This window comes from Bos javanicus, chromosome 22 (genome assembly GCF_032452875.1).
Source record: "Bos javanicus breed banteng chromosome 22, ARS-OSU_banteng_1.0, whole genome shotgun sequence".
NCBI classification, from domain to species: domain Eukaryota; kingdom Metazoa; phylum Chordata; class Mammalia; order Artiodactyla; family Bovidae; genus Bos; species Bos javanicus.
In genome coordinates this window covers 40,857,721-40,884,591 of record NC_083889.1, presented here as the reverse complement: position 1 = coordinate 40,884,591, position 26,871 = coordinate 40,857,721, and the positions used below count along the sequence as shown (strand labels likewise).

Sequence of the window (26,871 nt, the reverse complement as noted above, 5' to 3'; positions counted from 1 at the left end):
AAGGAAAATAGACAAGAAAGGGTGGTTCAGGCTTTAATAATATTCAGAAAGAGGAAAAGGAAAACTTTAAGAACCCTGTGGAATAGTATGTCACATTTCAGTCTTCTAGAACTCTGGTAACTCCTTAGAAACCTAACAAAATAGCTAATATCTGACCCTTCATACAGTCCAGGGCTAGAGTAGGAAATGGCAAACTCACTCCAGAATTCTTGCTTGGAAAATTCCATGGGCATAGGAGCCTGGCAGGCTATACAGTCCATGGGGTAGCAAAGAGTTGGACACGACTGCGCACACACACATATATGTTCAATGGACCATTTAAGCATATTACCTATGTTAGCTCACGTGATGTTCAGAGCAACCCCATGAGGCAGATACCATTACCCCACCTTAAGCATGAGATAACTAAAGCGAAGACAGCTGAAATAACTTCTGGGTTGAGAATCCTACCCATGGGGAGCTGAGCTAGGATTCACACAAAGGCATGAGCTAAAGCTTACACTCCCTCAGCCCTATGGCTACTACTTCTGTGTTCCAAATCACCTATGCCCCTAGGAGATAAGCTTTGTGAAATTAAAGCAGCAATAGTCAGGACAATAGGAGAAACTGGAGCTGAGGCAAAGGAGTGGCTGCTGAGGAGCCCTCCACAAAACTTTCAGTCTTCATACCCCATAAAACTGGTGAAAATGATTGATAACACCAAAGAGCTTGTGTTCATGTGGATTCTATCTATTGATATTTAAGTAGAAATTAGAACTGAGAAAATATTATCTAATGATTCAAACAATAAATCCACATCATGGTAACATAAACAATATTTTTATGATAAGCATATTTTCCAAAACAAACAAAAATATTGCTTTGCAGAGTGGCAATATTTTACAGTTTTGGCAAACTCTCATGAAGGACCTTGATGAAATCCTACATTTAGGAAAAATCATCTAACTCAAAGCCTACTTTATAATAAAGCGTTGACTATCTCATGTAATTTATTGAATAGTGAACTGAAAGTGAAAAAAGGAATGGTGGTCTGGGTTGAAGAGTATCGGTTGCTAATCCTTCTGACTGTGTGGCTGACTGGGAGCTGTGGTGGCTGCCAGCACCCAGCAACATGATAGAGCGTTTTGTTAGTCTGGGAAAAGACCACATTGAGAATTCTAAATACGGTTTCTACTGAATGTGTATCACTTTTGTACCATATTAAAGCCCAAAACTCATAAGCTGAACCATCTTCAGTCAGGGACCGTTCGTATTGTTTTTTATAGAATGAAAAAGCACAGGTCTGCTTCTGGAAACAGGCTATCTGATGCAGTGCCCCACCCCCAGTCTCTTCACTGATAACTTGGGAATAGCAATCTCTACCTCCTTCAAAGGGCTGCCAGGAAGATAAAGTGAATTTTTAAAGCATGCCTATGAAGTACTATGAAATTCTTGGTGTTAGTAGACTAAAAAAGAAAAAGAATATTTTTTTTAAATGCAGAAAATAAATATTTAACTGATCTCTGCATAGAAATGCTTTGTAAGCTTAAAAGAACTGGAAAACCTCACAAATGATAAAGTTGACAAGCTTAACTACAACAAAACTGAAATTTCTGTATGTAATTATCATAAGCAACTGAAGAGGATGAGTCAAAGTAGGAATTATATTTGCAACAAATAAAACAGGGAGAGGGCTAATTCCTAGAAGCTGAGTTTTAATAAATACACAAATAGGACACTAATAATTAAGTCATTAAAAATAATTCATAAACACACTGAAAAGTTCATCATATTATCAATTAAGTAATTTAAATGGAAAACAATGACATGTGTAAAATCTATCACATTGGCAAAGGTTAAGAGAAGCCCCTACATCTTAAACTTTCAAAGTTGAAGAGACTATCATGAGATGTATATTTTCATGTGTTGCTGGTAAAAAACAAATTTGGGGATATTTGTCAGCTTAAATACTGCATAACATTTTATCAAATGATTCCAGTTTAAGAAATTTATCAGGAATGTGACCAAAGACCTTTCACTAAAATATTCCTTACATGTGGTTTGAATAGTGAATATTATAGTAGATCCATATGGTACACTAGAAACTCATTAATAAAAATCTCAGTGTTATTAAAACATCAGAAAATGTCAATAGTAGCTTAAAAATCAGGTTATAAAATATTTATCTTTCCTAAAGAAACACAAAAAATAGGAAAAAAATTAGATAGAAATAAACTGCAATTTTGGAAGACATTGTTTCTGGGTAATGAGATTATGGATAGTTTTTATTTTCTATAATGGAAAGATATTCTTACAATTAGAAAAAATAAATGCAAGATTTAAAAATCTGTTACACCTGATATAAACTAGATTGCTTTTTACAGAGACATAATTTAAACAAAACATTTATTTAGCCAAGCAATTCATTAGCTGGTTACTAAAAGACTGCAATGAGAATACTGAATGCTTTGAATATAGGTTAACCTCTTTTCTCAGTAACATTTTAGTAGTTTCAGAGCTCCATGAGCACTGAATACCTACTGTGTACTTATTATTATATTCAGGACACTGAGATGTAAAAAGGAAAAAAAGACATGAAGAAAAGAAAGAAAAGGGGGCAAAGAGTAGTTTCATTGGAAATAAAGTGAGTCAGTCAGTTCTGGGCCCAAATCACTCCAGCACGTATAGGTTGAACACTGCAAAACGAAGGACTATTGCTTATCAGCAAATTGGTAGCAATCTTATTGCCCTGAGGCTTGTACAGAGATGTTTCACTTAAAAAAAAAAAAAAAAAACCATTAAAATTAGTTCAAAGAGCAAGACACAAAGGTGATATGAGGGGGTCATTTTTCAGTGCTGCGTATGAAGGAGAGAGATGTACACAGTAACTCCCATTACAATTAATGAGAGTGGAGCACCCAGACCCCTGGTTTAGACTAATCTAAACCCCGGGAAGATTCAGCAATCACCGTGGCAAAGCAACTCTCAGCCATGAATGAACCCCAGGATTGCTCACTTACATATTCTTCCCAGGCACTAAAGACAGTAGAAAATAATTTTTTTAAACACATCTTACAGGGGAAAAAAATAAAAAGGCTCATAAAATGTCAAATTCTCATCATTTGGCAGGTTTATTTTAAATCCTGGGTATTTTTTTAATACCATTCTTAATTGAGTAGTTTAAAAGTGGGCTTGGGGTTATTCCAATTGTTATGTGATATTCACATAGAAATCCAGAAATTAATTTGGTTTAAGCTTCAGTTTTATGAACTTTGGGCCACAATTAAATGGCGCCCCTTATCCAATCCCAAGCCCTTGGTTAGCCTCAAAGTGTCAGGATAATGACAAAGAAAAAAGTGGCATTATTATGCCATGCTTTCACAGCCAAATCCATTCATTCTTCTGACTTACACATCATCTTGATTTAGTCCAGGAAGCTATCTTTATTTTTAGATTAGGGGAAAAAAAAAAAAAGATGAACTCACTTGACTAGAATCCCCAGATCGGACTAAAAACCAGTTCTCCAACTCCCTGTCCCAAATTCACTGGCAGTTTCAACAAGTATAAATGGCTCTGCACTGGAAGAGGGTACACAAAATATTAGACCCACTATCAGGTAGATTCTTTCTCCTCCCTGTATGTTCAATGATGCTGGTCACGGGACAGGAAGAGACCGTCTTTAATCATCACTGATCATTGCTTTCCATGGTTTGAGTTCTGTAGTGGGGTCAGGGAAGGCCTCTGTGAGGAGGTGACGACATGGGGACTGGAGCAGAGCAGATGAGAACCAGAGAGGCACGCATGAGAGGGTCAGAGGGAAGCTCATTCCTGGTGAAGACAAGGCTGGTGCAAAAGCCCAATGGCTGAAACAGCTCACTGAGGCAAGGGCCAGAAACCCAGGAGGCCCAAGCGAAGACTCGAGATGCTATTCTAATTGAAAGAAACAGCCACTGAAAATCTTACAGCCAGGGAATAATGTGGTCTAATATCTATGTTAAGGAGCCCATGCCAGGTGCTGTGTGATGTTAGGTTGAAGGGCAGAGGAGGGAAGTGGTTGGGACATGTAAATGAGGAAGTAGAGAAGTGGTCATGCCAGGTCCAGGCACACGTGGGCAGGGGTGGGGGAGATGGCAAGCGGCACTGTAAGGATGTGCTGAGGATGCTCTCCATTACAAGTTCTGGCATCACTTCCGTAAGGAAAGAGCCACAGAAACTACATCTTATCCCTGTTGTTGGTCACGTTTCTGCACTTCCTGAACAATCAGCCTATTTCTACCTCAAGGAGAGCATCTCTCTCTCCTTCCTTAGGTTGGTGCCAGAGAGTTCAGGGCCAACTCTGTAACCCATCTCTGACAAATTTATGGACATTTGGTATCTATTTCATGCCCTACTTTCACTTTTGGCTCTATCTTATTTTCCTTATTTTCTTTTTGACTCTTGCTTGTTTGCTCTTATTTTTAAAGCACTTAATCTTACTAACTCACTACACTTTATTAGTCAACTTAAGTCATTTTCTAAACACTTTCAGGAAGTAACCAAGTAGACAAACTGCCTCAGTGATGCCCTGGTTGCTGTATAAATAACAATAAATCTAAAAAAGGCTTTATCAAAGGAATTCATTAGAAACAAAGATGTATAAATAAGCATATATGTAAGAGAACCTGTATGTGTGAGAAGCCGAGAAGAAGGGGCCATAAAAATTGATTGAAGGACTGAAGAAATTGCATACGCACTTGCCTTAGACTCCCTGAGGAAGGCAAGATGGTGAAAAATAAAATCTTGGGAAACTGAAGTTCATCATCTGCTGAGATACCAAACCCTGTTTAATTTGTGACATTTAGGAGAATATTAAATATCATCTCTGATACAGGGCTGAGCCAAGAAAGGCTGGTTTCACTGGCCTGGCTGGAATCTACACAGAAATCTTTAGCCACTGTGCTGGGATGGACAAACGGAAGGTATTTTTTTTTTTCATTGTGAAACCACCTGTTAGTCCTCTCTCTCAAAGCCATGCACTTTGGAACAATAAATTTCAACTATGCATCCACGTGTGAGTGTGTGCATGTGTGGAGATGTGTAAAAATTCAAGCGGATACTCCTAACCACCATACTGAATTGCCAGGTGTAAAAATTTATCACATTATTCTACTTTCTAAGCGAGGACCCTTGTCTTTTTAGGTTTTAAAGCTAAAAATTTCAGATAGTCAACCATAGTTACTCATTGAACAAATATTTACTGGTTGTCTGTCACATGCCAGGCACATGGGGAGGCAGTCATGAATTTCCACCCTCACAGCAATTCTGACTTTCACAGAGCTTACATTCTGGTCAGCCTGAGACACAAAGGAGTTATATAGTAAGTTCAAATATGATTAATGCCACAAAGAAAAAAAGTAAATGTGGTACTGAAACCTTAAAGAGGAGGACCATCCCGAGATGACGCTTGTGTACAACGTGTGTTCAACAATCCAATCTCAGATTAAAATTTCCAGTCCTGTCTAACACACATTTGAGATGGAACCTTGAGCAGTTAGAGCTCTCTACCAACTTCTCCCCAACTCCTGACAACTACTCGGATTGGAGGCAGAGTTCCGTGTCAGTAGGTGAAGGGCAGGTTTCCCTGGCCCCATTCCAGGTCCATCTGCCGAGAGTTTCTGCAAATATGGTGGTCTCTGCATGTTTCAGAATTCATAGATTTGAAGGTCTTCAAGTTCCACCTTCACTCTATCTGCTTCTGAGAACCCACTCACAAAATGATGGTCATGTCTCCCTTTATAACTTTGCCAGCGGTTTATGATCCAATCACTTTCTCCACAGGCCAGTGCCTCAGTTGGAACAAATCTACCTGACCAGCCTTGTGGCACCTACTGCTGATATTCATGGGGTTTATAAGAACCAGGGGAGGTATCTGTGTGTCTCCTCCAGGGGCTGTGGGAAATTGGGATGGACTAGAAAAGTTGCTCCCATCTTCTTCTCAAGAAAATTATTCTCCTTGCCCTGCAAAAAGCCTCTCCTGATTTCCTTACCCACTACTCAGAAATAGGCAGATGAGAAGCAAGCACTGGCCTATGTTCGGGTGCAATCCTAATCTCTGTAGGGCAAAGGGGAAGCCTCCTATGGCCCTAAAGAGCCTGGGCTTGCACTGTGCCCCCACTGTGTGGATAGCAGTGTCAACACAGCCTGCAGGTTCTGCTCAGCCAGCATAACTCCAAGGAACAAGATGCCAGCATCCTTTCATCAAGGATGAAACAAGCCCCTGCTCAGGGCTTTGAGCACATGACACTTGGTGGGGGGTGGAGGAGGGGTAGGAATTATCACTCTAGAAAAGAGTTTAGAGAACAGCCTCTCAGCATTCTTCATTGCTCTCTACTTCCCCTGACCACTTCTCCCCTTACAAGGTTTGTGAGCATGGAGGTGGGATTCAACAGGTGCGTCTGGGTCTGCTGCTGCCATGAGAGTGGCTCTCTCTCACACATGGGTATCTCACCAGAAATGATGTCAACCTTTCTGTTTAGGTTCACACTCCAGGGCAATATGAAAAGTCCCACTCATTGTCTGTTCCAGCCCTGAATTTCAATTTCATTATTGCAGCTATAGCTCCATGACTTAAAAGCTTCTAGGAGTCATTTGGCCCCTAAACAGAACAGAAAATACTAACTAGTATCATATTAATAGATGTCGGCATGAGAAACATGCTTCAGAATTTAATGTAATTTCTGTTGATTCATTTTATCTTGACACATCTTATTTAATAAATTTGAAAGCAATCATCTTTGGTAAATGGAAGGGGATCCATGGTTTACTGTTAAAGTATTAGCACTCAACAGACAATTCTTAGTTTCAACAAATCTATTGAACTGGAAATAAATCTCAAAGATGAAAAGATCTCTTGGTAACTACAGCCATTTTGAAACCTATTAGAAAAGAGAAAATGTAGAGAACCAGCTGAATTTCACTCTTCCTGGACTCATCTTACCTGGGAGTGAATTATGCTGCTTGCCAAGCAAGGTGTTCGGCCCTGCACTCACAGCACTGCAGAGTCACGCTTAAGCCACACAGGCTTTTCAGATCCTCAAAGTTAGTCTTATTCCTAAATGATGACAATTGCAACCAAACAACAAAGACACCAAAATGGCAGCAAACATTGTGAATGACAGAGTGTAGACTGACTGCAATATAGCACTGGAAAACAGGAATAATGGGGATGTTTAGGACTCCAGGGAAATGAACGCCTCAAGACACCTAACCAATGGAACAAAACGGTTTGGAGCACATAGGACAGCAACTAGAAGCAGGAGAAAGAGCAACAGAATGAGGATCCAGAGTTTTGGGTGAAGTCTTGACTCCCATGAAGTATGGCCAACACTGGCCTGAGACCCTGTCTTCCCATTCCAACCTGTCAGAGGGGATAGAACAAAATAGTGACCTCAACAATGCATTGCTCATCATAAAATATTATTTAATTCTCTTCTTTCAATTTCAGCATCAAAGCTCCAATACTCTGGCCACCTGACGCGAAGAGCTGACTCATTAGGGAAAAAACCATGATGCTGGGAAAAACTGAGGGCAGGAGGAGAAGGGGCGTGACAGAGGATGAGATGGTTGGATGGCATCAACGACACAAGGGACATGAGTTTGAGCAAACTCTGGGAGATGGTGAAGGACAGAGAAGCCTGGCATGCTGCAGTCCACGGGGTTGGCAAAGAGTCGGACGTGACTGAGTGCCAACAACAGAAACGTCTTTCAATTAATTTATTTCTGTGACATTATTTTCCATAAAAGATATAAGCAAGTTGAATTCATGTATATACATACTCTTCATCCCTACCACAGTCACACACATGAGACAGACAGACCAAGAAACCACTGCCTCAATCCTTTCCTGCTACACTTAAGTTTTCCCCTGTAATGGCATTAGGCAGTTACCATTCCACTGTGAGGAAGCCAGCCATTTAAAACAAAGAAAGAATTTTGTTGTTTTTAATTCATTGGTGACTCTGCTATTATATGCCAGTCTCCATGGTGTTTAAGAGCAAATACCAGGCTTGAGCCATAGGATGTAAACGAAGCTTCCTCCTGTCAGTGTTCATTTCTAAAACCAGGGCTGTAACTGAGTGCATCCACTGGCATGCCCATTCCTGTTATTAAAATATTACAACAGTTCTGTCCATACTGCCTCCTGGGAGCTGCTCACACTTCTCTGCCTCTTCCCCTGGGTCTCTCCAGATCTTCCCACAAAGTAGAAATTAACAGGATGATGCTGTGACAGAGCAGAGAACTTCCAGGAATTACACTGACATTAGGGCATTGGTCACTGCTGTGTGTCATATTAATTGCTGTATCTAAAAATAATTCCTCTGCCTAAGACATATCCAGCCATATACCCGATCCCCAGCTGTGGGTCCATCTAAACCAAGCCAAGACTCGAGGCATATTTAAAGCCTGGAACAGAACTCTCAGGAAAACAATTTAGATGGCAAAACTAGTTCAGATACCTACTATTACAGAGAGTTCTGAGGATAAGGCCAATTTAGGATTTGTGCCCAAGAGCCATTTGCAAATTTATAGTTATTTTTTCAGTCTATTAGTTTGAGAAAGGAAATGGGAGCTAAGTAAATAAATTAGATCATTAATTTGCAATAAATATAAATTAATTATGCTAATTCTAAGACTGGAACATATATATAAATTATGTATATATAATAAACAAGGCATACACATAAGACTCTATTAGCAAAAGAAAGCCATCTTGACTTATTGTGTTGTAGAAAATCCATGTATATTCATTCAATAGATTTTAACAGTTTTGATATGTGTATGAAAATATAGGATAAACATTAAACTGCCTACTGATGTTCTAACAAATCTATTTTCATTCCAAATGGAAATTAGGATATATTTTGCATTATCTGAGTTAATTACATGACATTTCTTGTGAATAATGATGTATTATTCCATTCATTATTTCTAATTATGTTCTGTTACAAGTGCAAGGCTGGCAACACCATGACCAGCCTTTTCCTATTGCTCACAATCTGATAGCTTGCATGGGAAGCAGGTCAAAAATATGCCCAGAATATAATGAACGAGTTCAGATACTGTTAACCATGACAGTTTAAAATTACCTGAGGAAAGTTTCACATGGAAATAAATAGAAATGGGGAATGGCATTCTATACAGGATATTCATTTTTGCAATTAATATGAAGACTATTCAAAGTGTTATTTTAACACATATAATTATCATCCCACCATTTGCTGGAGCTGGAGACAGAGCATCTCCTGTTCCCTAACTCACTCACATACACACATACACACACTCTAATAGGATTACGTTCTGTGAGAGACTAGCAGGTGGCAAAGGTATCTTTTTCTGGTTGTAAAATAATTCTGCGGGCTTTGTGCAATTCTAAGAGAACACAGAAACCTCCTAAAAGCTCTGATTTAAAAGCCATCAGGACTTTCCTCCTCAAATGCATCACCATGGTCAAGCCAGCTCATCTCACCCCACTCACAGTAGGTCCTGAAGCTAGAAGGTAAATCCTATTATGGAGAAGCAGTCAAGGTCAAAGGAAAACAGTCACAAATAAGGGATGAAGTGTAGGGACAAAGTGAACCACAAAATCACCACTCACCAGTGTCCTCACCAATCAGCAGGCTGCAAGGAGCCAGGGAGAGACGGTGGACAGCAGGAAGGGGGCTGGATGAAGTCTAGAGACCAGTGTATACATGCCTCAGGCCACTGTTTCATGAGTGAGTCACCCTTATTTGAAGTCACTGGGGCAAAATCTATAAAATCCACACATTTTTCTCCATCCAATTTCAAATGTTCGTTGCACACACACACACACACACACACACACACACACACACACACACTCTACTAAACCCTTCAGTGTCAGGTGCCAACAATCCATCATTCTGTCTATAATAAAAAATAAAGATGCCAGTCTCAGTTCCAAGAATGAGAAATAAGCCCGGGAGGAAGAATCTTGGCAAGGAGCCTTTCTACTCTGCTACCTGTGGTAGTTACTACCCACTGCCCCTGCATACAGCCTCAGAATCCTACTCAACACTGTGAGCTCACTACCAACCCAAGAAACAGCATTTGACATAACCATATTTTCTCTCTTGAGCAGTAACTCTTCAGACAAGCCAAGATAGATGACAGTCACACAAGGTTCGTCTTGTAATGGGGGCTGAACCTCTGTGCTAGGTTCTGGACACTGAAAAAAGACATCAGTCAATTTAGTGCATGCCGAAAGCACAGAAGAGCTTTCTGTGCTCCTCTTGACGCATGCTGTAAAAACTGTTCAAGCTGGAGGCAATGTACTCTACTGACCCAAAGGTAGGCGCACATGTATATGGAAACCTTTCCCATCAGTTCAGTTCAGTTCAGTCGCTCAGTCGTGTCCGACTCTCTGCAATCCCATGAATCGCACCACGCCAGGCCTCCCTGTCCATCACCAACTCCCGGAGTTCACCCAGACTCACATCCATCGAGTCAGTGATGCCATCCAGCCATCTCATCCTCTGTTGTCCCCTTCTCCTCCTGCCCCCAATCCCTCCCAGCATCAGTCTTTTCCAATGAGTCAACTCTTCGCATGAGGTGGCCAAAGTACTGGAGTTTCAGCTTTAGCATCATTCCTTCCAAAGAAACAGCATAAGAACACTCTGAGCAATCACTGCTGCTTGCAGATCTTTTGGACACAACAATCTGCCAAATAAAGTCAAGAAAAATATGGCCACAAGGAAACCAACTTTTCCCACTACTCAGCTCAGGACAAAGGGTGTATGCTCAACTTTGAACACGTCTCTTACAGTATTTTAAGCTGGGTAATATACAACAGGCCCCAAAATGGTAGAGGGGTGGGGGGCTGGGGTAGGCATATGTTTAGGGAAATTTCTAGAGCAAAAAGGTCTATCTTTAGTAATAAAGACATTAAAATAGTGCTTGCACTCATTTTATTTGCACAGGGAAGGTTTTAAAAGAAACTCTTTTTCAGAAATGAAAAGATCATGAGATCACTAATAACTGCAGTTTCCTGAACAATTAAAGAAATTCACAAGATTACACCCTACTCAGGAAATGACAAATATTTCTGATTTTTACGGAAGGACTAAAAGGGCACTTTTATCTATAGCATCTATTCCGTAAGAAGCACTGTTAAGTAATGAAGCTATTTTTATTATCTGTTCCTTTATTTCAAGAATACTCAATATGGCAATGGCTTGAAAACAGAATGCTGCTCGCTTAGGGAGGTAAAATTTTGTATAAAAGGCAGTTTCCAGATTTTTCTTTTTTATCTATTGAAGCTGGACCTTAGAACACAATTTCCCTTGCACCAAACTTTTGTTTCTAATATGTCAGCAGAAATGTCCTTTAAGTTACCTAGTCTAATTCTTCACAAATACACTTCGTAAGGCTGTCCTCAATGTATCATCCTAACGTGGCTGGGCCCTGATAACATTCTGTGTGTAATGCTCCCGCTTGGAAGAATCTGCTCTTTTTAATAACAGATTCAATAAACTGTTGACAAATGATTTGTATAATATAGTATGGCCAGCAAGCGAGGTTTGTTTCTGTCATTACACAACGCATTCAACCTGTCCACAAACGTGGCCATGTTCCGCTTATGTCAGAGCCCCGTATGCCATGCTGAATAGCAATTCGAAGATCAATACATGGTCTGCTGAAAACTACAGGACATAACAAATGAATAATTTTATTTACAATAAAAGCCCCAGTCCCCAAATGGATTCCACTAATGCTCAAATTCATTTTTCATGCTCACCTCAAGATGAGAGGTAGACACAGCCTGATGCAAGGGGAGCGGAGTGGAGACAAGTATTAACCACGTTGACTCAAATGTTTTCAAGCCACGAACAATAGCTGGGCTGCACCAACTACATGAATAAAACGTTGGCTGCAGAATTCTGAAGATGCAACCTCCAAAATGCTTCTGTTCTCTGTCCAAGACTCCCTGAAAAGCATTTTCCAGCAACAGGAAATTAAGGGATTAAAGACCTTCAGACATACGCTTCCAGAGTGTTGCACCACAGAGGACAAAGCCTATTCAATCAACTTTAAACACTGTTTGCAACAAGCAGAAGTGTCTGCTTTAGGTGGGGACGAGGAGGGACGTAAGTGGCTCTTCTGAGAATGGAAGCAAACAGCCTTGCTTCAAAAGCATATCTGCAGCCCCCGATCTGATGGTTCTTTTCCTCCTCAGGAAAGAATAAAGTGAGCCAGTGAGCAAAGTCAAAAAGAAAAGGTTGAGGAGTGGGGAGCAAAATGTTGAGAGAGGACACAAGTTCAAAGATGACATTTACAAGTCTCTTCTGAATGGCACATTCCCCAGAGGCCACCTAAACACTCTTTTAAAAAATAAATCAAAAACACAAAATAGAATTTTCCAGTTCATAAGATAGCAATATACTGCCCTTAAAATACAGACTCGTCCATTGGCCAATTAACACAGTCAGAAAAAAATGGAAAAGAATCTCTTCCCATCTGCCATCAGTCCATTCACTGCATTTAGCCTTAATACAGGACACTCATAACAGCAGTGTAAACAGGACTGTAACTGACAGAGCATGCAGGGAAAGTTGGATGAGATACTAATAAATCTGGAATAAAATGGTGATAAGACATGGCTTTGTGCATGGGAATACAGGAAAGGCAGGGTCTCAGTATTAATTGAAACTGTCCACAAGCTCCTGATGTTTACAGATTCACTTTAAATTCAGTCAACACAATATACTGGGTGCTAAGAACAAGAGACATACTAAGAGTAGATTTTGCGCCCACCTCTTCCCAGGAACGCAACTCCACATACACAAACAGTCTGGGGCAGACTGGGATTAGTGTTTGGCATGGTGCCTGGAAGAGAGTAGCTCAGTAATAAACTGTTGAATAAATCAACATGTGAATAAGGAATCAAGTGTCACAAAAAGGATGGAATTTATTTTTTCCCTAAGAGGGCAGGACAGGTATCGAAGTAAGCACTTTAGTTCAAGTGAAAACAAAGGGAAGGACCTCGAGGTGAAGAGAGAAGCATGAGGAAGAGCAGGAGTCAGCAGGTAAAGGAAAATACAACACTTCTTTAAGGAAATAGCTGGAAAGTGGGGAGGGTGAGTTAAGATAATGAAAATCTTTTAAAGGGATGCTAAGAAATTTGGACTTTATCCTCAAATTGGAAAAGACCCTGATGCTGGGAAAGGCTGAAGTCAAAAGGAGAAGGGGACAACAGAGAATGAGATGACTGGATGGCGTCACCGACTCAATGGACGTGAATTTGAGTAAACTCTGGGAGATAGTGAATGACAGGGAAGCCTGGTGTGCTGTAGTTCATGGGATCACAAAGAGTTGGACACATCTGAGCGACTGAACAATTCTCAGATAAAAGGATATCCATTATATTCAACAGTGATTTTTTGCGAAGGAATAGGAGAGTGATAACATCAGAGCTGTGGTTTAGAGAGAGCTGTAGGCTGGGCTGGGGAAGTCCAGGGGTAGAGAATCAGAAGACCTAGAAGACCCACAACAAGGGGCTTCTTTAGGCAGGCAGGGTAGAGCACTGCGGAGGACGGCGGTGGGGGGCAGGGATGGTCTGCTGCAACTGTTTCACCCTTTATTTTATGAAATGTTAGTAGGCAGAGCTATTCACTGCTTCAATTTCCAAATCACAGGACAAAAGAATATTACTTCACGCAAGCAGATGAGTAACTTATTAAAATTCTTTTCACAATTGTCACCTAAGAGAGTTTACCAAGGTAAAGTAAAATAAAAAGTTTCAGAATCATCATATAAAAAGGATTACTTGAATCCATTATCCACTGCCCCTGAAATTACCTTAAACACTGTAGACGTAAAAGAGCTTTACAGAGTACGCCAATTGCACTGAGTGTACCATTCGCAGCCTTGGACAGAGCTGAGTCGTTCTTGCTACCTTCCAAACAAACTGAGGTTGTTGATTTTAATACAATGCTCCCCTTGTCCTTGGCATTTACTCAACGAGGTGATAATCAACCAGGACTCATTTTCAAAATGGCAATTTCAGTGCCATCTGGAACAAAACTAGTCATCACTCACTAACTGCTCATTGTTCACTATAAATATTTTCCTTGAAGCAGACACCTCTATTTCAGTTCAAACACGTATATGACCCAGGTCTTACACAGCACACTTTCAGAGGTGGTTAAAAAGACCATGGAAAAATCAAGTTTCTTACCATCAATACAGGAGTTAAAAAAAATCAAAGTTCATTCCATTATTAACCCTTTTGAAAAAAGTGCAGCTCTACAACCTCATATTCTGTCAGTCCAAAGCATCAAGATTTGTTCATCTAAATTCACATTTTTATCCCAAATTCCCTCAGTTCTTTAACAAAAGTCAATTAAAACTGATACCCAAAGAGAGATGGCATTTAAACATTATCCTTTTGACACAGGAATTAGACATTTTGCTTAAAAAAATATTCCTCAAAGGAAAAAGGCAACCACAGACTTGCAGCAAAATCAAATGAGAAAATAAAATGCCTATGTTATTTCAAGAACTTCAAGGTCTTTTGGAGAAACTCAATATGAAAATATTATACAACTTAAAAACTATCATTTTATAGGAGCATTCTGCATCATTTTAGAGTTTTTACTTTAATAAATAGAAGATGAAATTTTCTGATCTTACATACTTATAAAATTAAATTTTTTAAATTTAAAAGTTAAATATTATCAAGGAAAATATATATTATTTACTAGCTTATTGATATTATCATTAGTTTTATAAATTTATGAAATTTATTTAGGTTAAAAGTTCAAATCAAGAAATTTGGGAGTCTACCACAAAAACCACAATTATCTTTTGCTGCATGTTTTATTAGTAGTTACATGGTCAAGAAAGAAGATGATTCATCAAGTTTTCAAGCATTTTCAAAAATCGCATTAAAAAAGATATAACTCACTCTTGGAAAAAATCTTGACACCTTTATATACTCAAAATTACTGAGAAATTCATTTCAAAGTAGAAGCATGTCCCAATGTGGAAATGCTTATTATCTTAAAATACAACATTTCTTACTTTGCTGCCTTCTGCCTAGTAAATTAAGTTGGGGTGGGGGGGAAATAAAATTTTTGAAGAGTTAGTACAAATGTCATCCACATACAGTCACGAGTGGTACTTTCAACAACATAAAAATAACTCTCCAGAGCATTTCACCAAATTGTGCCTCTCCCACTGCAAAGAATAAAGCTTCTACTGAAATCGATGGCCAGAGGGAAATAAAATACCCCACATCACCAATGGCACCAGACAGCGATCTAGAAGCTGGGATATTTTCCAAGAGGAAATGCTATCTCAGACTCTAACATAAAATATATATATATATTATAGTATATTTATGTGTTTGAATGCAATTAAAATTCACAGCTTGAATGATCTCCAAGAGGTAAAGAAACCAAGCCAGTCTCAAATCTTCATGTAACACCTTACTTCCACATCACAAGTGTGCCACCCAATCTCGTATCTTACTATTAAAGTGCACACTTGATACCTGAAAACAAAGTGCTAAGGATATTCATTGGATCCATTTTAGGAGCACCTATTTATTTACACAGCTACAACAGTGAAAAGGTCAAGCAAAAACTCACCTCCAAAGCCACAGTTGCTAAGCAACTCATTTTCAGAAGTTTTGCAGCGTTGATCAAGCATATTACTGGTGCCACCAACTGGATTCAGAATAAATGTGATTATTGTCCTACCTGGTTTCTCCAAAGGGGGAGGCAGGAGGATTCCTTGCTTACCTTTTTGGTTGGATACTAGGGGTTCATGTCTGTGTTCATTTGGTCTGTTTTCTCTCTTAAAAAAAAAAAAAAAAGGATACGTCCAGGTACCACAGGCTTCCTGTTCACCAGGGCAAAGGACAGTTCTGTTTTGAGAAACACCACCGAGGGCTTGATGAGATGTTGGCCAAATCTGAACGACATTTCCTCAGATTGAAGTCTGGAAGAGAAGAGGATGTAGAAAACGGACATTCATCAAATTCCATTGAGAAACTCAGATCATACACAAATTTAAAGAAAGCAGAGTCTATTACTACAGATCCTTAGCTATCAAGAAGACATCATTTAGCTGCCCCACATTTAATGTTCACTAAGATGTATGGATGTGAGAGTTGGACTGTGAAGAAGGCTGAGCGCCAAAGAATTGATGCTTTTGAACTGTGGTGTTGGAGAAGACTCTTGAGAGTCCCTTGGACTGCAAGGAGATCCAACCAGTCCATTCTGAAGGAGATCAGCCCTGGGATTTCTTTGGAAGGAATGATGCCAAAGCCAAAACTCCAGTACTTTGGCCACCTCATGAGAAGAGTTGACTCATTGGAAAAGACTCTGATGCTGGGAGGGATTGGGGGCAGGAGGAGAAGGGGACGACAGAGGATGAGATGGCTGGATGGCATCACTGACTCGATGGACATGAGTTTAAGTAAGCTGCGGGAGTTGGTGATGGACAGGGAGGCCTGGCCTGCTGCGATTCATGGGGTCGCAAAGAGTCGGACACGACTGAGCGACTGAACTGAAGATGTAGTCTGGGTAAGTCCTCTTAAAATATCCCACTCTTCCTACTGTTGGATTTAGTGTTTTCAAGCAAAAGCTCACACACAGACAATCAAAACAGTCTTCTTAAATCCCTCTGCCCTTCAAGTAGCCACCTTAAATCCCCTAGGTCCAATCTGACAGGTATTGTTTTTACCCATCTGCTTCATTTTTGCTAAGCTGAAAATTTTCATGGTTAAGCATTGACTATAAACCTTCTAATTCTTAAAGAGGTATCTCTGGGGTCTCTCTTTTCTCAAATGGTTTTATTTTTGTTTATCTAAAAGCAATTTATAAAAAGTACAAACACTGTTTGACCTTGTGTACAATTACAAAAACATGTGTGTACTCCCAGAGAACTGTTACAGCAAACTTTCAAAAAAGGAGAAAAAAATTCGAGGAAAAAGAAGAAGAAACAAAATAGAGTTCAAAATGAAAACAATTCCTGGTTGATGTAGAGGTAGTATGGAGCAGGACAGGTGAAGTTTTTCACATCCTCCTTCCTAGGGAGGGCCACAGGCTGGGGCTGGGTAAGGAGATGGGGAGAAGCACGATTTGACACTTGACATCCAGGGTACCAAGGAATGATTTTTTTATGAGTCAATGTCTATACACGACAGAGTTTCTTTCTGAATGGAAGAAAATACACATCCACCTTGGGAAACCACTTTGGCTTTCTAATTCAGGAACAACCCTACTACAAAACTGATGAAAACTGAATCCTCATGGGAAAACAGAAATAGGATTACAAAAAGGATGACATGAGAAAATGGAGGACTGTTTTATAAAGCATACCAATTAAGTGTGCAGTTGCTTAATGGCTCTAATGTTTTCAGTGACCCAACAGTTAACAGAGAGCTATGCAAAATCCATCTACTTTAGAAGTACCCATATAGCCAGAATTTAACACATTTCAGGTATGAAGGAATAGTATGGATAATTTGCCTCAATATACAAATTCTGCTTTCTGGAACATCAATAGCCTAAGATATGCAGATGATATTACCCTTATGGCAGGAAGAAAAGAGGAGCAAAAGAGCCTCTTGATGAAAGTGTAAGAGGAGACTGAAAAAATTGCTTAAAACTCAACATTCAAAAAATGAAGATCATGGCATCTGGTCCCATCACTTCATGGCAAATAGATGGGGAAATAAAGGGAAGAGTGGGAAACTTTATTTTGGGGGGCTCCAAAATCACTGCAGATGGTGACTGCAGCCATGAAATTAAAAGACGCTTGCTCCTTGGAAGAAAAGCTATGACCAACCTAGACAGCATATTAAAAAGCAGAGACAAAGGTAAGTCTTTGTCAAAGTTATCGTTTTTCCAGTAGTCATGTATGGATGTGAGAGTTGGACTGTGAAGAAAGCTGAGCGCCAAAGAATTGATACTTTTGAACTGTGGTGTTGGAGAAGACTCTTGAGAGTCCTTTGGATGGCAAGGAGATCCAACCAGTCCATCCTAAAGGAAATCAATCCTGAATATTCACTGGAAGGACTGATGCTGAAGCTGAAACTCCAACACTTTGGTCACATGATGTGAAGAGCTGACTCATTTGAAAAGACCCTGATGTTGGGAAAGATTGGGAGGAGAAGGGGACAACAAAGGATAAGATGGTTGGATGGCATCATCAACTCAATGGACAAGAGTTTGAGCAAACTCTGGGAGTTGGTGATGGATAGGAAAGTCTGACATGCTGCAGTTCAAGGGGTCACAAAGAGTGACACGACTGAGCAACTGAACTGAGAACAAGTACAACTATCTCACAAAAATGAAAGGTCATTGCGGATACTGAAAATCATCTAACCCAGAGGTTTTCAAGGTGTGTTCCCTGGAGCAATAGTATCAAATCACCTGGGGAAATTAGAAATGCAAATTCTTGAGTCCTACTCCAAAGCTACCAAACTGTGAACTCTTGGAGAAGGGCCCAGAATTCTAAGCTTTAATAAGATATCTGGATGATTCAGAACCACTGGTTAAACCCAACTATTCTCCCAATCTTTTCCTACAAAATCTTTGCCAGGTAGCTGGCTAGCCTATGCTCGAATATACACAGTGATATGAAATCCACCAACCAATCCTTTCAGATAACCAGCTTCAGCAATTACATAGTTGCCCTTCCTACCAAGTTCACCTTTCATCATGGATTGATGGTTTGACGGATCATATGAAACAAGTATCATGCCAGTGGAAGTGCTTTAGATATTTGAAGTCAACCTGTGTTTTTTATTTCCCCCAGTTTTTCTAGAACGAGCATGCAATTCATTTCAATCATTCTTCAAGCAGCATTGATTCAAGTTCCCTAAAGTGACCTGTGTGTTTTTGCTCCCTTAGCATCCATTTTCCGTGATTCTGGTCGTATCACTGTAATTTCTGCTTGGGTAGTATCCCACCATATTCCGTACGTTGGGTTCTTCCTACTGCCTGGTTCTAGGGATGGGCAAGTGACCCAGGCTCCCTTGGTCTTTTGTCACATGACTGATTCAGGGGTGCTCACAGGAGAAAAAATGAACCAGGCAAAGAGAGGATATTCATGAGAGGATGAGCGCTCATACTCTGGGGAAAGTGCATTCTTTCTGCTTAGTTGCCGTGAACTTGAAAGAGCTAAAGAATACCCTAGAAAGGGTCTGCCTCTTATCAGAGCCAACACTGAGGCCAGGAAGACCAAAATACAGAGAGAGACCCATACCTGATGACACTGGTTGAGCATCTGAACAGTTCTGAAAGGACTAACGTCCGTGGACTTTGTTTCCTCTAGTGGATAAGTTTACAGAGTTGACTTAAGCATACGCTTGAGTTGATGAGCTACTATTGCCAATCCATGAAAGACTCTCTTCTGATTTTCATTTTTCTTATTTTCACTTCATCCTCTATGCCCAAACCCATTCCTTCCTTTCCCAGCCTGGGGCTTCATTTTTTTTTTTTTTACCAAATATAATGCTATATTTATAAGCTTCACTGTATTTTTTTTTTATAAATAAATACATGGTAAAGAGTCTGCCTGGAATGCAGGAGACCCAGGTTTCATCCCTGGGTCTGGAAGATCTCCTGGAGAAGGAAATGGCAACCTGCTCCAGTATTCTTGCCTGGAGAATCCCATGGACAGAAAAGCCTGGTGAGCCCCCAGCTATGGGATCAGAGTCAGACACGATTGAGCAACTAACACACACTAATGCTGTATTTATAAGCTTCACTGTATTTTTCATAAATACTTTAAGTGTCAAAGGACTTCCCTGGTGGCTCAGACGGTAAAGCATCTGCCTACAACACAGGAGACCCGGGTTCAATCCCTGGGTGAGGAAGATCCCCTGGAGAAGGAAATGGCACCCCACTCCAGTACTCTTGCCTGGAAAATCCCATGGACGGAGGAGCCTGGTAGGCTGCAGTCCATGGGGTCGCACAGAGTCGGACACGACTGAGCAACTTCACTTATGTGTCAAACTCCTGTACATAGTTTTAAAATTTGTATAGAAGTTGTATCATGCTTTAAATCTGTCTTTTTCTCTCAACTGTGTTTTAGAGAATGTTATAAATAGATGTAATTCACTCTTTCTAACTGCTTATTCTCTCACTGCACTCCACTGTCTTTTGCCTTTTCTATTCTTTTAGTGCAGAAGAACTAGCTTTCTCAGTCTTTCACTACAAATAACACTGAGATAATCATACTTACATACATTTCTGTGGGCATCTATGCTAGTCCCATTATTGGGTTTTAGCTTATACAGATACTTATAATCTTAAAAACATTATGGATCATTTTGCATTCCTAGAAGCAATATATTCAGATTTCTATTTTCCCCACACCCTTGTCAACACTTGAGAGTATCTGATTTCCAAGGTCTTACTTCTATGATAGGCAAAAAGGCATTTTTGAATTTTAACTAGCTAGTCTCCAATGTGAATTTGCCTGCCAATGTAGGAAACACAGGTGTGATCCCTGGCTCGGGAAGATTCTCTGGAGGAGTAAACGGCAACTTACTCCAGTATCTTGCCTGGACAATCCCATGTACAGAGGAGCCAGGTGGGCCAGGGGTCGCAGAGAGTCCGAAGCGACTGAGCACACACGCACACAGTGCAATCTGCGTGTATGTGTATTTTTCTTTGTATGAATCACCAACTCATAGATTTCCCTCTTTTGTCTTGGTTTCTTCCCTCCTATTTTCTGATTTTTTTGAGTCTCTTGTGTATTTAAATATTAATCTTAGTGTATTAAACATGACAGTTGTATTTTCACCATCTGTTAGTTTTTCTATCACAGACTCCAATGAACAAAAGCATTCATTTTGATGTACTCGTCAACTTTCTTCTCATGGTTTGTGCTCTGTGAATATTTCACAACAAACCCTTTTCTACTGTAAGATTACAAAAATGTATTCTTAAATTTTCATCTACTAGCTTTATATGTTCACTCTTAACAGTTAGGTATTTAATCTACTTGGAGCTGTTTCTGAAGTACAGAAATGGTTTCATTTTTCTCTTTTTGTGCACCAACTTTCCTAGCACCAGCTGCTGAAAATGATTACACTGAGTTCCCCTATGTACACAGGAGTGAGTCTAGACTTTATTATATCCTTTTCTATGCTAGATGCTAGAGAACAGGAGGAGACATTTTTTCTCTAAAGGGCCAGGTTCAGTCTATCTTGTCAGCATAAAGATAGCCATAGACAATAAATAAAGGAATGGATGTGGCTGTGTCCCAATAAAACTTTATTTTTAAGAACAGAAGGAAGGCTGCATTTGGCATATGGACTGTAGTTTGCCAACTTCTGCTATATATATATTAATGCCTTGCAAAGAGAAGGTCCTTCTTTATCTCTTATTTATTCTCTTATATAAATATTAGATTCAATTATACCCCTTCAAAACAACTCTTGTTCAGGCATTGATTAGAATTACAATGAGTTTAAATTTTATTGGGGTCCGCGGCTTTCAGGAGATAGTGGAGCCGCTGGGCCGCAGGCGGGAAGCTTAGGTGTGGAGGCGCTGAGACTTAGGAGACACCTGGGGCCGTTAGGGAGACTCAGGTGGCGGGACACTGGTGGGATCCCGACCTGACCCTGGGCCAGTCTCGTTCTCGCGGCCCTAAAAATTTTTTAAAAATAAATAAATAAATAAATTTTATTGGAAGAAATACAATACCTTCACAATATTCAATCTATTTATTATAAATGCTGCATTTATGATCTATAATTCTATAATAAAACCCTTGTAATAGGGTTTTAAATTTCCCTTATATTATGAATTCCTTCTTAGATTTATTCCTAGATAGCTTAGTTTATGTCAGTATTATAAATGGTATCTTATCATAGTTTATAATTGGTTACTCCCAATACAGACAAAAGCTGTTGATTTATTTGTGTTGCTCTTATGAGCTCGCAACCTAGCTAAATACTTCTATTGCTAACAGTTTCTGCTGATTCTCTTTGGTTTTCTGAATAAATAATTTTATTATAAATAATAATTATATCTTTCAATTATTCTACTGATATCGATTTGTCTTACTACATTGGTCAGGTATCTGGTAATATGTTGATAAATAGCAGCAATATAAGTGTTCTTGTCTTATTCCCAGTCTTAACAAGAATGAGTTTAAACTTTTGTCTTTTTCCATTAAAAATGACATCTGCTATAGATTCTAAGGATAAAGCCTTTACTAAGCTAAAAAATTTTTCCTGTTTCAATTTTGGTAAGAGCTGTTTCTATTTGAAAAAGAAAAAACTTTATTAAATGGTGTTTATCAATGATCATGCAATTTCTCATTCTTTGCTATTAATGTGGTACATTACAGTAAAAGATTTTTTAAAGCATTGAAACATCCTTTCACTGTTATGATTAATTCAACTTAGTCTCAATGTACTATTAGTATTTTTTAATACATGACTAGATTTGAATTATTTGTGTTTTTAATGTCACAAGTGAATCTGGTCAATATTTTTTACTTGCTTTTTGTTTTCAAAATTAAACTTAATAGTTTGGCTTTTATTCTTTGTTCTATAAGAAGTTGTGCAAACAAGAATTTTCTGTTCCATAAGAGTTGAATAGAATTCACTGGTCAAACTGTCTGGGACTCTTTTTATATTGCAAGGAAGATTAAGTTTTGATAATCGTTACATACAATTTATTTAATGGTTGTTAACTTTTTCTTCCATCAGTTTTTTTAGACATACATCCTTTTCATTTTCACATAAATGTTCATCTGTACTGGTAAAAATGTACATCCTTTTTAACAAAGTATTCAGAGGACTATATTTTGGTTCTTTGCTTTTATTAATTTTCTCTGTCCCTTATTTTCCGTATTTATATTTGTTTCCCTTTTTTTCTCTCTTTGTTTTCTTCAGGTTACCATGTTACAGTTTTTTTTCTATTTGTGTCATACATTGAGCTTACAGAGTTGCAGACTTTCTAGTTTTTTCTTGAGTAACAAAAGCTACATATTGCCATCAAAGAATTCCATTAGCTATCTCTCTCAGTTTTGAACTACTGTGCTTTTATTATCACTCAGCTTTAAAACTCTGCTATTCTTGTTATCTTTTCCTATTTAACCTGAGGGTTATTTCATAGTATGTCTTTTCATTTCAAACATATGGAACACTTTTGCTATCTTACTGTTAATAATGACTGATTTGAAAGCACTGTAGTTAGAGAAAAGAACCTCTATAATGTTGATTTGGTGGAAGGTGAGGCTTCCTTCCTGATGCATTAAAATTTAAAGCATGTACCTAATCCACATGCCCTCTAAGATAAAACATATTCCTGCACTTGTTGAGTAAGAAGTTCTACATACATGGTGGAGCAAATCATTGCTTGTTTTCCACATCTTCCTCTGCTTACTTTTTGTCTCGTCTCATCAGTTTCTGAAAACACTCTATTAGATTTCTAACAGCAACTGCTTAATCAATGTCACATGCCAGAAATTACTGTTTTCTACATTATGGCATGGGCATATGTCCCTGCTTAATTTATTCCCTTCATCTGTTGTTCCTTTTTCTTTTTGTCTGTATCTGACAAGTGTACATTTTTCCATCCCCTTATCTTCCACCTGTGTCCTTTGAAATGTTGGTTTTGTTTTTTTTTTATAAACATAGCATTTTGCTTTCTATACATTGGACAATCTGTCTTGATTAGTTTAACCTCCATACTCGTTTATCTTTTTGTTTCACTTTTTTTCTCCTCCCCTTACCTTCCACAGGCTAAAGCAAGTGTTTTCCTATGTTACAAAAATTACACATTCTATTTTGTTTCAATACTATTATGCTTATCTTATTACTAATGCTCAATTTCCTCAGCAATATCTAAAAGCAGACCAGTATCTCTGTCCTTAGCATATTCTTAACCATCCTGGATCTCTTTCAGAACTCATCCCCCATCTTTCCCTTGTCCAATTTCTGATGTTTTAAAATAACATGATGTTATAATTTCAAATAGTTACTGGTATGCTGGTTTTGTTTTTTTGGCCACTGCTTACTCTAGGGATCGTAATTTTCATATATCTTATTTTCAAAGGCCCACAGACATTCCCTTACACCAGGCAGCAGCGGGCTCAGCCCTGCTTCCTCTTGTAAATTTTAGCTCCCTCTTTGGTTTTTGTCCCCCATGCCTTTTTTCAAAGCTCAACTATGCTTTTGAGTAAATATTTGTATATTTTATGTAATATTACAAATTAATCTTTTTTAGGGAACAATTTTCCAATACCTACCCTGTAATATTCCTAGAGACAAGTTGTCACAGGAGTCTTCTATGTTCTGTTCATATAGAGACACAAGTCATTGATTCAGGGCCCCCTCCAACCCAGGATAACCTCATCTTAACTAATTGTATCTGCAAAGATCCTATTTTCAAATAAGATAGTTCTGAGGTTCCTTTCAGTGATGATATTATTCATCCCACTACAGACTACTTTCCTGATTTCTACCCTTTGGATGTCTATTAACCTTTTCCACAGAAGGTCTTTAGTTTTAGTAGATACTTTATATTCTTGGTTGCTATTTTTTCCAAATATTCCTTGACCTCAGTTTACTTCTCTGCCTTTCAGGGATTCTATCTGCCGGGGTTCTGGAAGGCCACCCCAAAGTGTGCCTCAGTGGCATATTGATCATTCTGTATTAAAGCTACTTAAGCAATAGCCAATGCAAGAGGGACACTCTGACCACCCCCATCTGTCTCCCTGAAAGCAGGAAGTAAATCTCCCCTGTGCAAGGTGCCTTCCCGGCATTTGGAGGTAGAACTCCCTTATCCCCAGGGATAGGGAATTCAGGCCAAGAAGCCTATATGAACAAACCTTGTTACTTCTTTAATTTACTAAGGCAAGTCCAAACTGTTTCGATTCTTCACTGATTGAACACCTCACACCTGTTTATTTGTCTTGTCAATTCCTCACACATTTGTCTAAAAAGTATAAAAGCTGTCTGCTTTGGCCACTTCTTAGTTCCTAGACGACCATGCACATGAATTAATTTTTTTTTTCTCCTGTTAGCTCTCTGGTGTCACTTGTATCATGAGTCCAGCCACCAGAATTCAAGAGGGGAAGAAGGGGAAATTTTTCCCTCTCCAACATATCTAACACCTCTATTCCTTCTCCCTCTCAAGTCTTTCTTCAGTTTTCTCATGTTTTTTTCTTCCTGATGTCTTTTGGGAGATGGCCTCAATCCATCTGACTGCTGATGAGTATCAGCATGAACATAAGTCTTCCAGGATGCTGGTTCCTAGTGTTCATGTTAGGTTTAATTATGACCCATCTCTGCTCTACTCGAGGCTACCTTGCCTCTCACTTGCCTCCTTTTCAGCTATCACTTTTGCCAAAGAGCTTATTCATTTCTATTTCTTTTCTTTTCATGAGTTTAGCTTGCCAACAATTTGAAATGTTAGCTGCTCTCTTCACTATTTCTTCCTTTTTGGTACATTCAGACAACTCACAAACTACTCATTGTTGAGAGGAAGCATCAAGAGGTGGAATGAGTGTCCAAAGCACATAAACTAGTCTCGGTTCCACCACTACCTGACCCTCAGTGATTCACTGAACTTCTCACTCTCAAGTATCTCATCTGAAAGGAAGAGATGACAGATACTATACAGCTCTGGAGAAGGAAATGGCAACCCACTTCAGTATTCTTGCCTGAAGAATCCCACGGACAGAGGAGCCTGGCAGGCTACAGTACACGGGGTCACAAGAGTCAGACACGACTTAGGGACTAAACCACCACCACTATATAGCACAGGGAGCTATACTGATATCTTGCAATAACCTATAATGGAAAAGAATCTGAAAAGGTTATAGGTTATCTTGCAATAACCTATAATGGAAAAGAATCTGAAAAGGAATATGTGTGTTTGCTGTACAGTAGAAACACAACCATTGTAAATTACCTGTACTTTTATAAAATTAAAAAACAATAATGGATGACGGAGCACATCTCACTATGTCTGTTACATGACATAGGCAGCCCCAAATGGTAATATTTTTATATTTCCTTGCTCAAATCCAATTCTGCTTCTTCTTAAACTGTGGTAAATTCTGCCCACTTGCAATGCTAGCAGACATGCTTCCTCAAGTTTTAATTTCAGTGGAGAAGAAAAACACCTCAGTAACTGTAAACAGAACAAAGGTAGAAAAGAATAAGAGCCAATATTGTGTGATGGGAAGATTCCTACATCTCCAGAATCTGAAACTGTCTGCAATTCTGAGATAAATATTAAATACTTCCCTCTCATATGAAAAGTACAGAAAGCAATTTATTTTATGGTAAAGTAAAATTGCTGAATCTTTTTTAAAACCAAGCACAATGGCTGAATGTACCATATTTTGTGAAATTCTCAGGGAAAAATCATCTCCTGAGATGTATTTCTTAATAAATGTGAAGAAGCTAACTTCTGGCATCCAGAGAACCAAGAACTGTGTCAGGGACCTCAGTGTAAGGCTTAGGACCTTAGTCTTACTTGTGGTCTTAGCTAAGACAGAAATAGAAGGGACCAGGTTCATTCCAGAAAGTGACTGAGGCCTGCATGTGTCTCTATATAAATAATGACAGAAGTAAATCTATTAGAACTCAAATATTTTCAGCCAATTAATTTTTAAATTTATATTTCTTAATAACAAGTTATTTTGAACTAAAAATAATACAACTTTCAGGTATTTAATGAGTCTCCATTTCCCATCATTTCAGCTACAAAATCTATCTGCACCCTCTCTTGACCTCTCCACCTTTTATAACCAATCTCTACCCCTCTATCTCCCATAATTTTTACCAGCTAGTAGCATCATATTATTTTTAGAACATCATCTTCAAAATTTAGCCAACAGAAAGGAAGT

The 26,871-nt window shown here is 39.0% G+C and overlaps 1 protein-coding gene across 3 annotated transcripts in view; it reads right to left on the bottom strand.

Moving 5' to 3' along the window:
* The window catches only part of FHIT (fragile histidine triad diadenosine triphosphatase), a 1,529,906-nt gene that overhangs the window by 796,414 nt on the left and 706,621 nt on the right, over positions 1-26,871 (bottom strand). For all 3 annotated transcript variants that reach the window (XM_061396522.1, XM_061396521.1, XM_061396520.1), the window contains one exon: positions 15,860-15,978. In XM_061396522.1, the coding sequence (XP_061252506.1) occupies positions 15,860-15,962 (103 nt within the window). In that variant the 5' untranslated portion in view covers positions 15,963-15,978. The remainder of the gene's footprint in view (positions 1-15,859; positions 15,979-26,871) is intronic.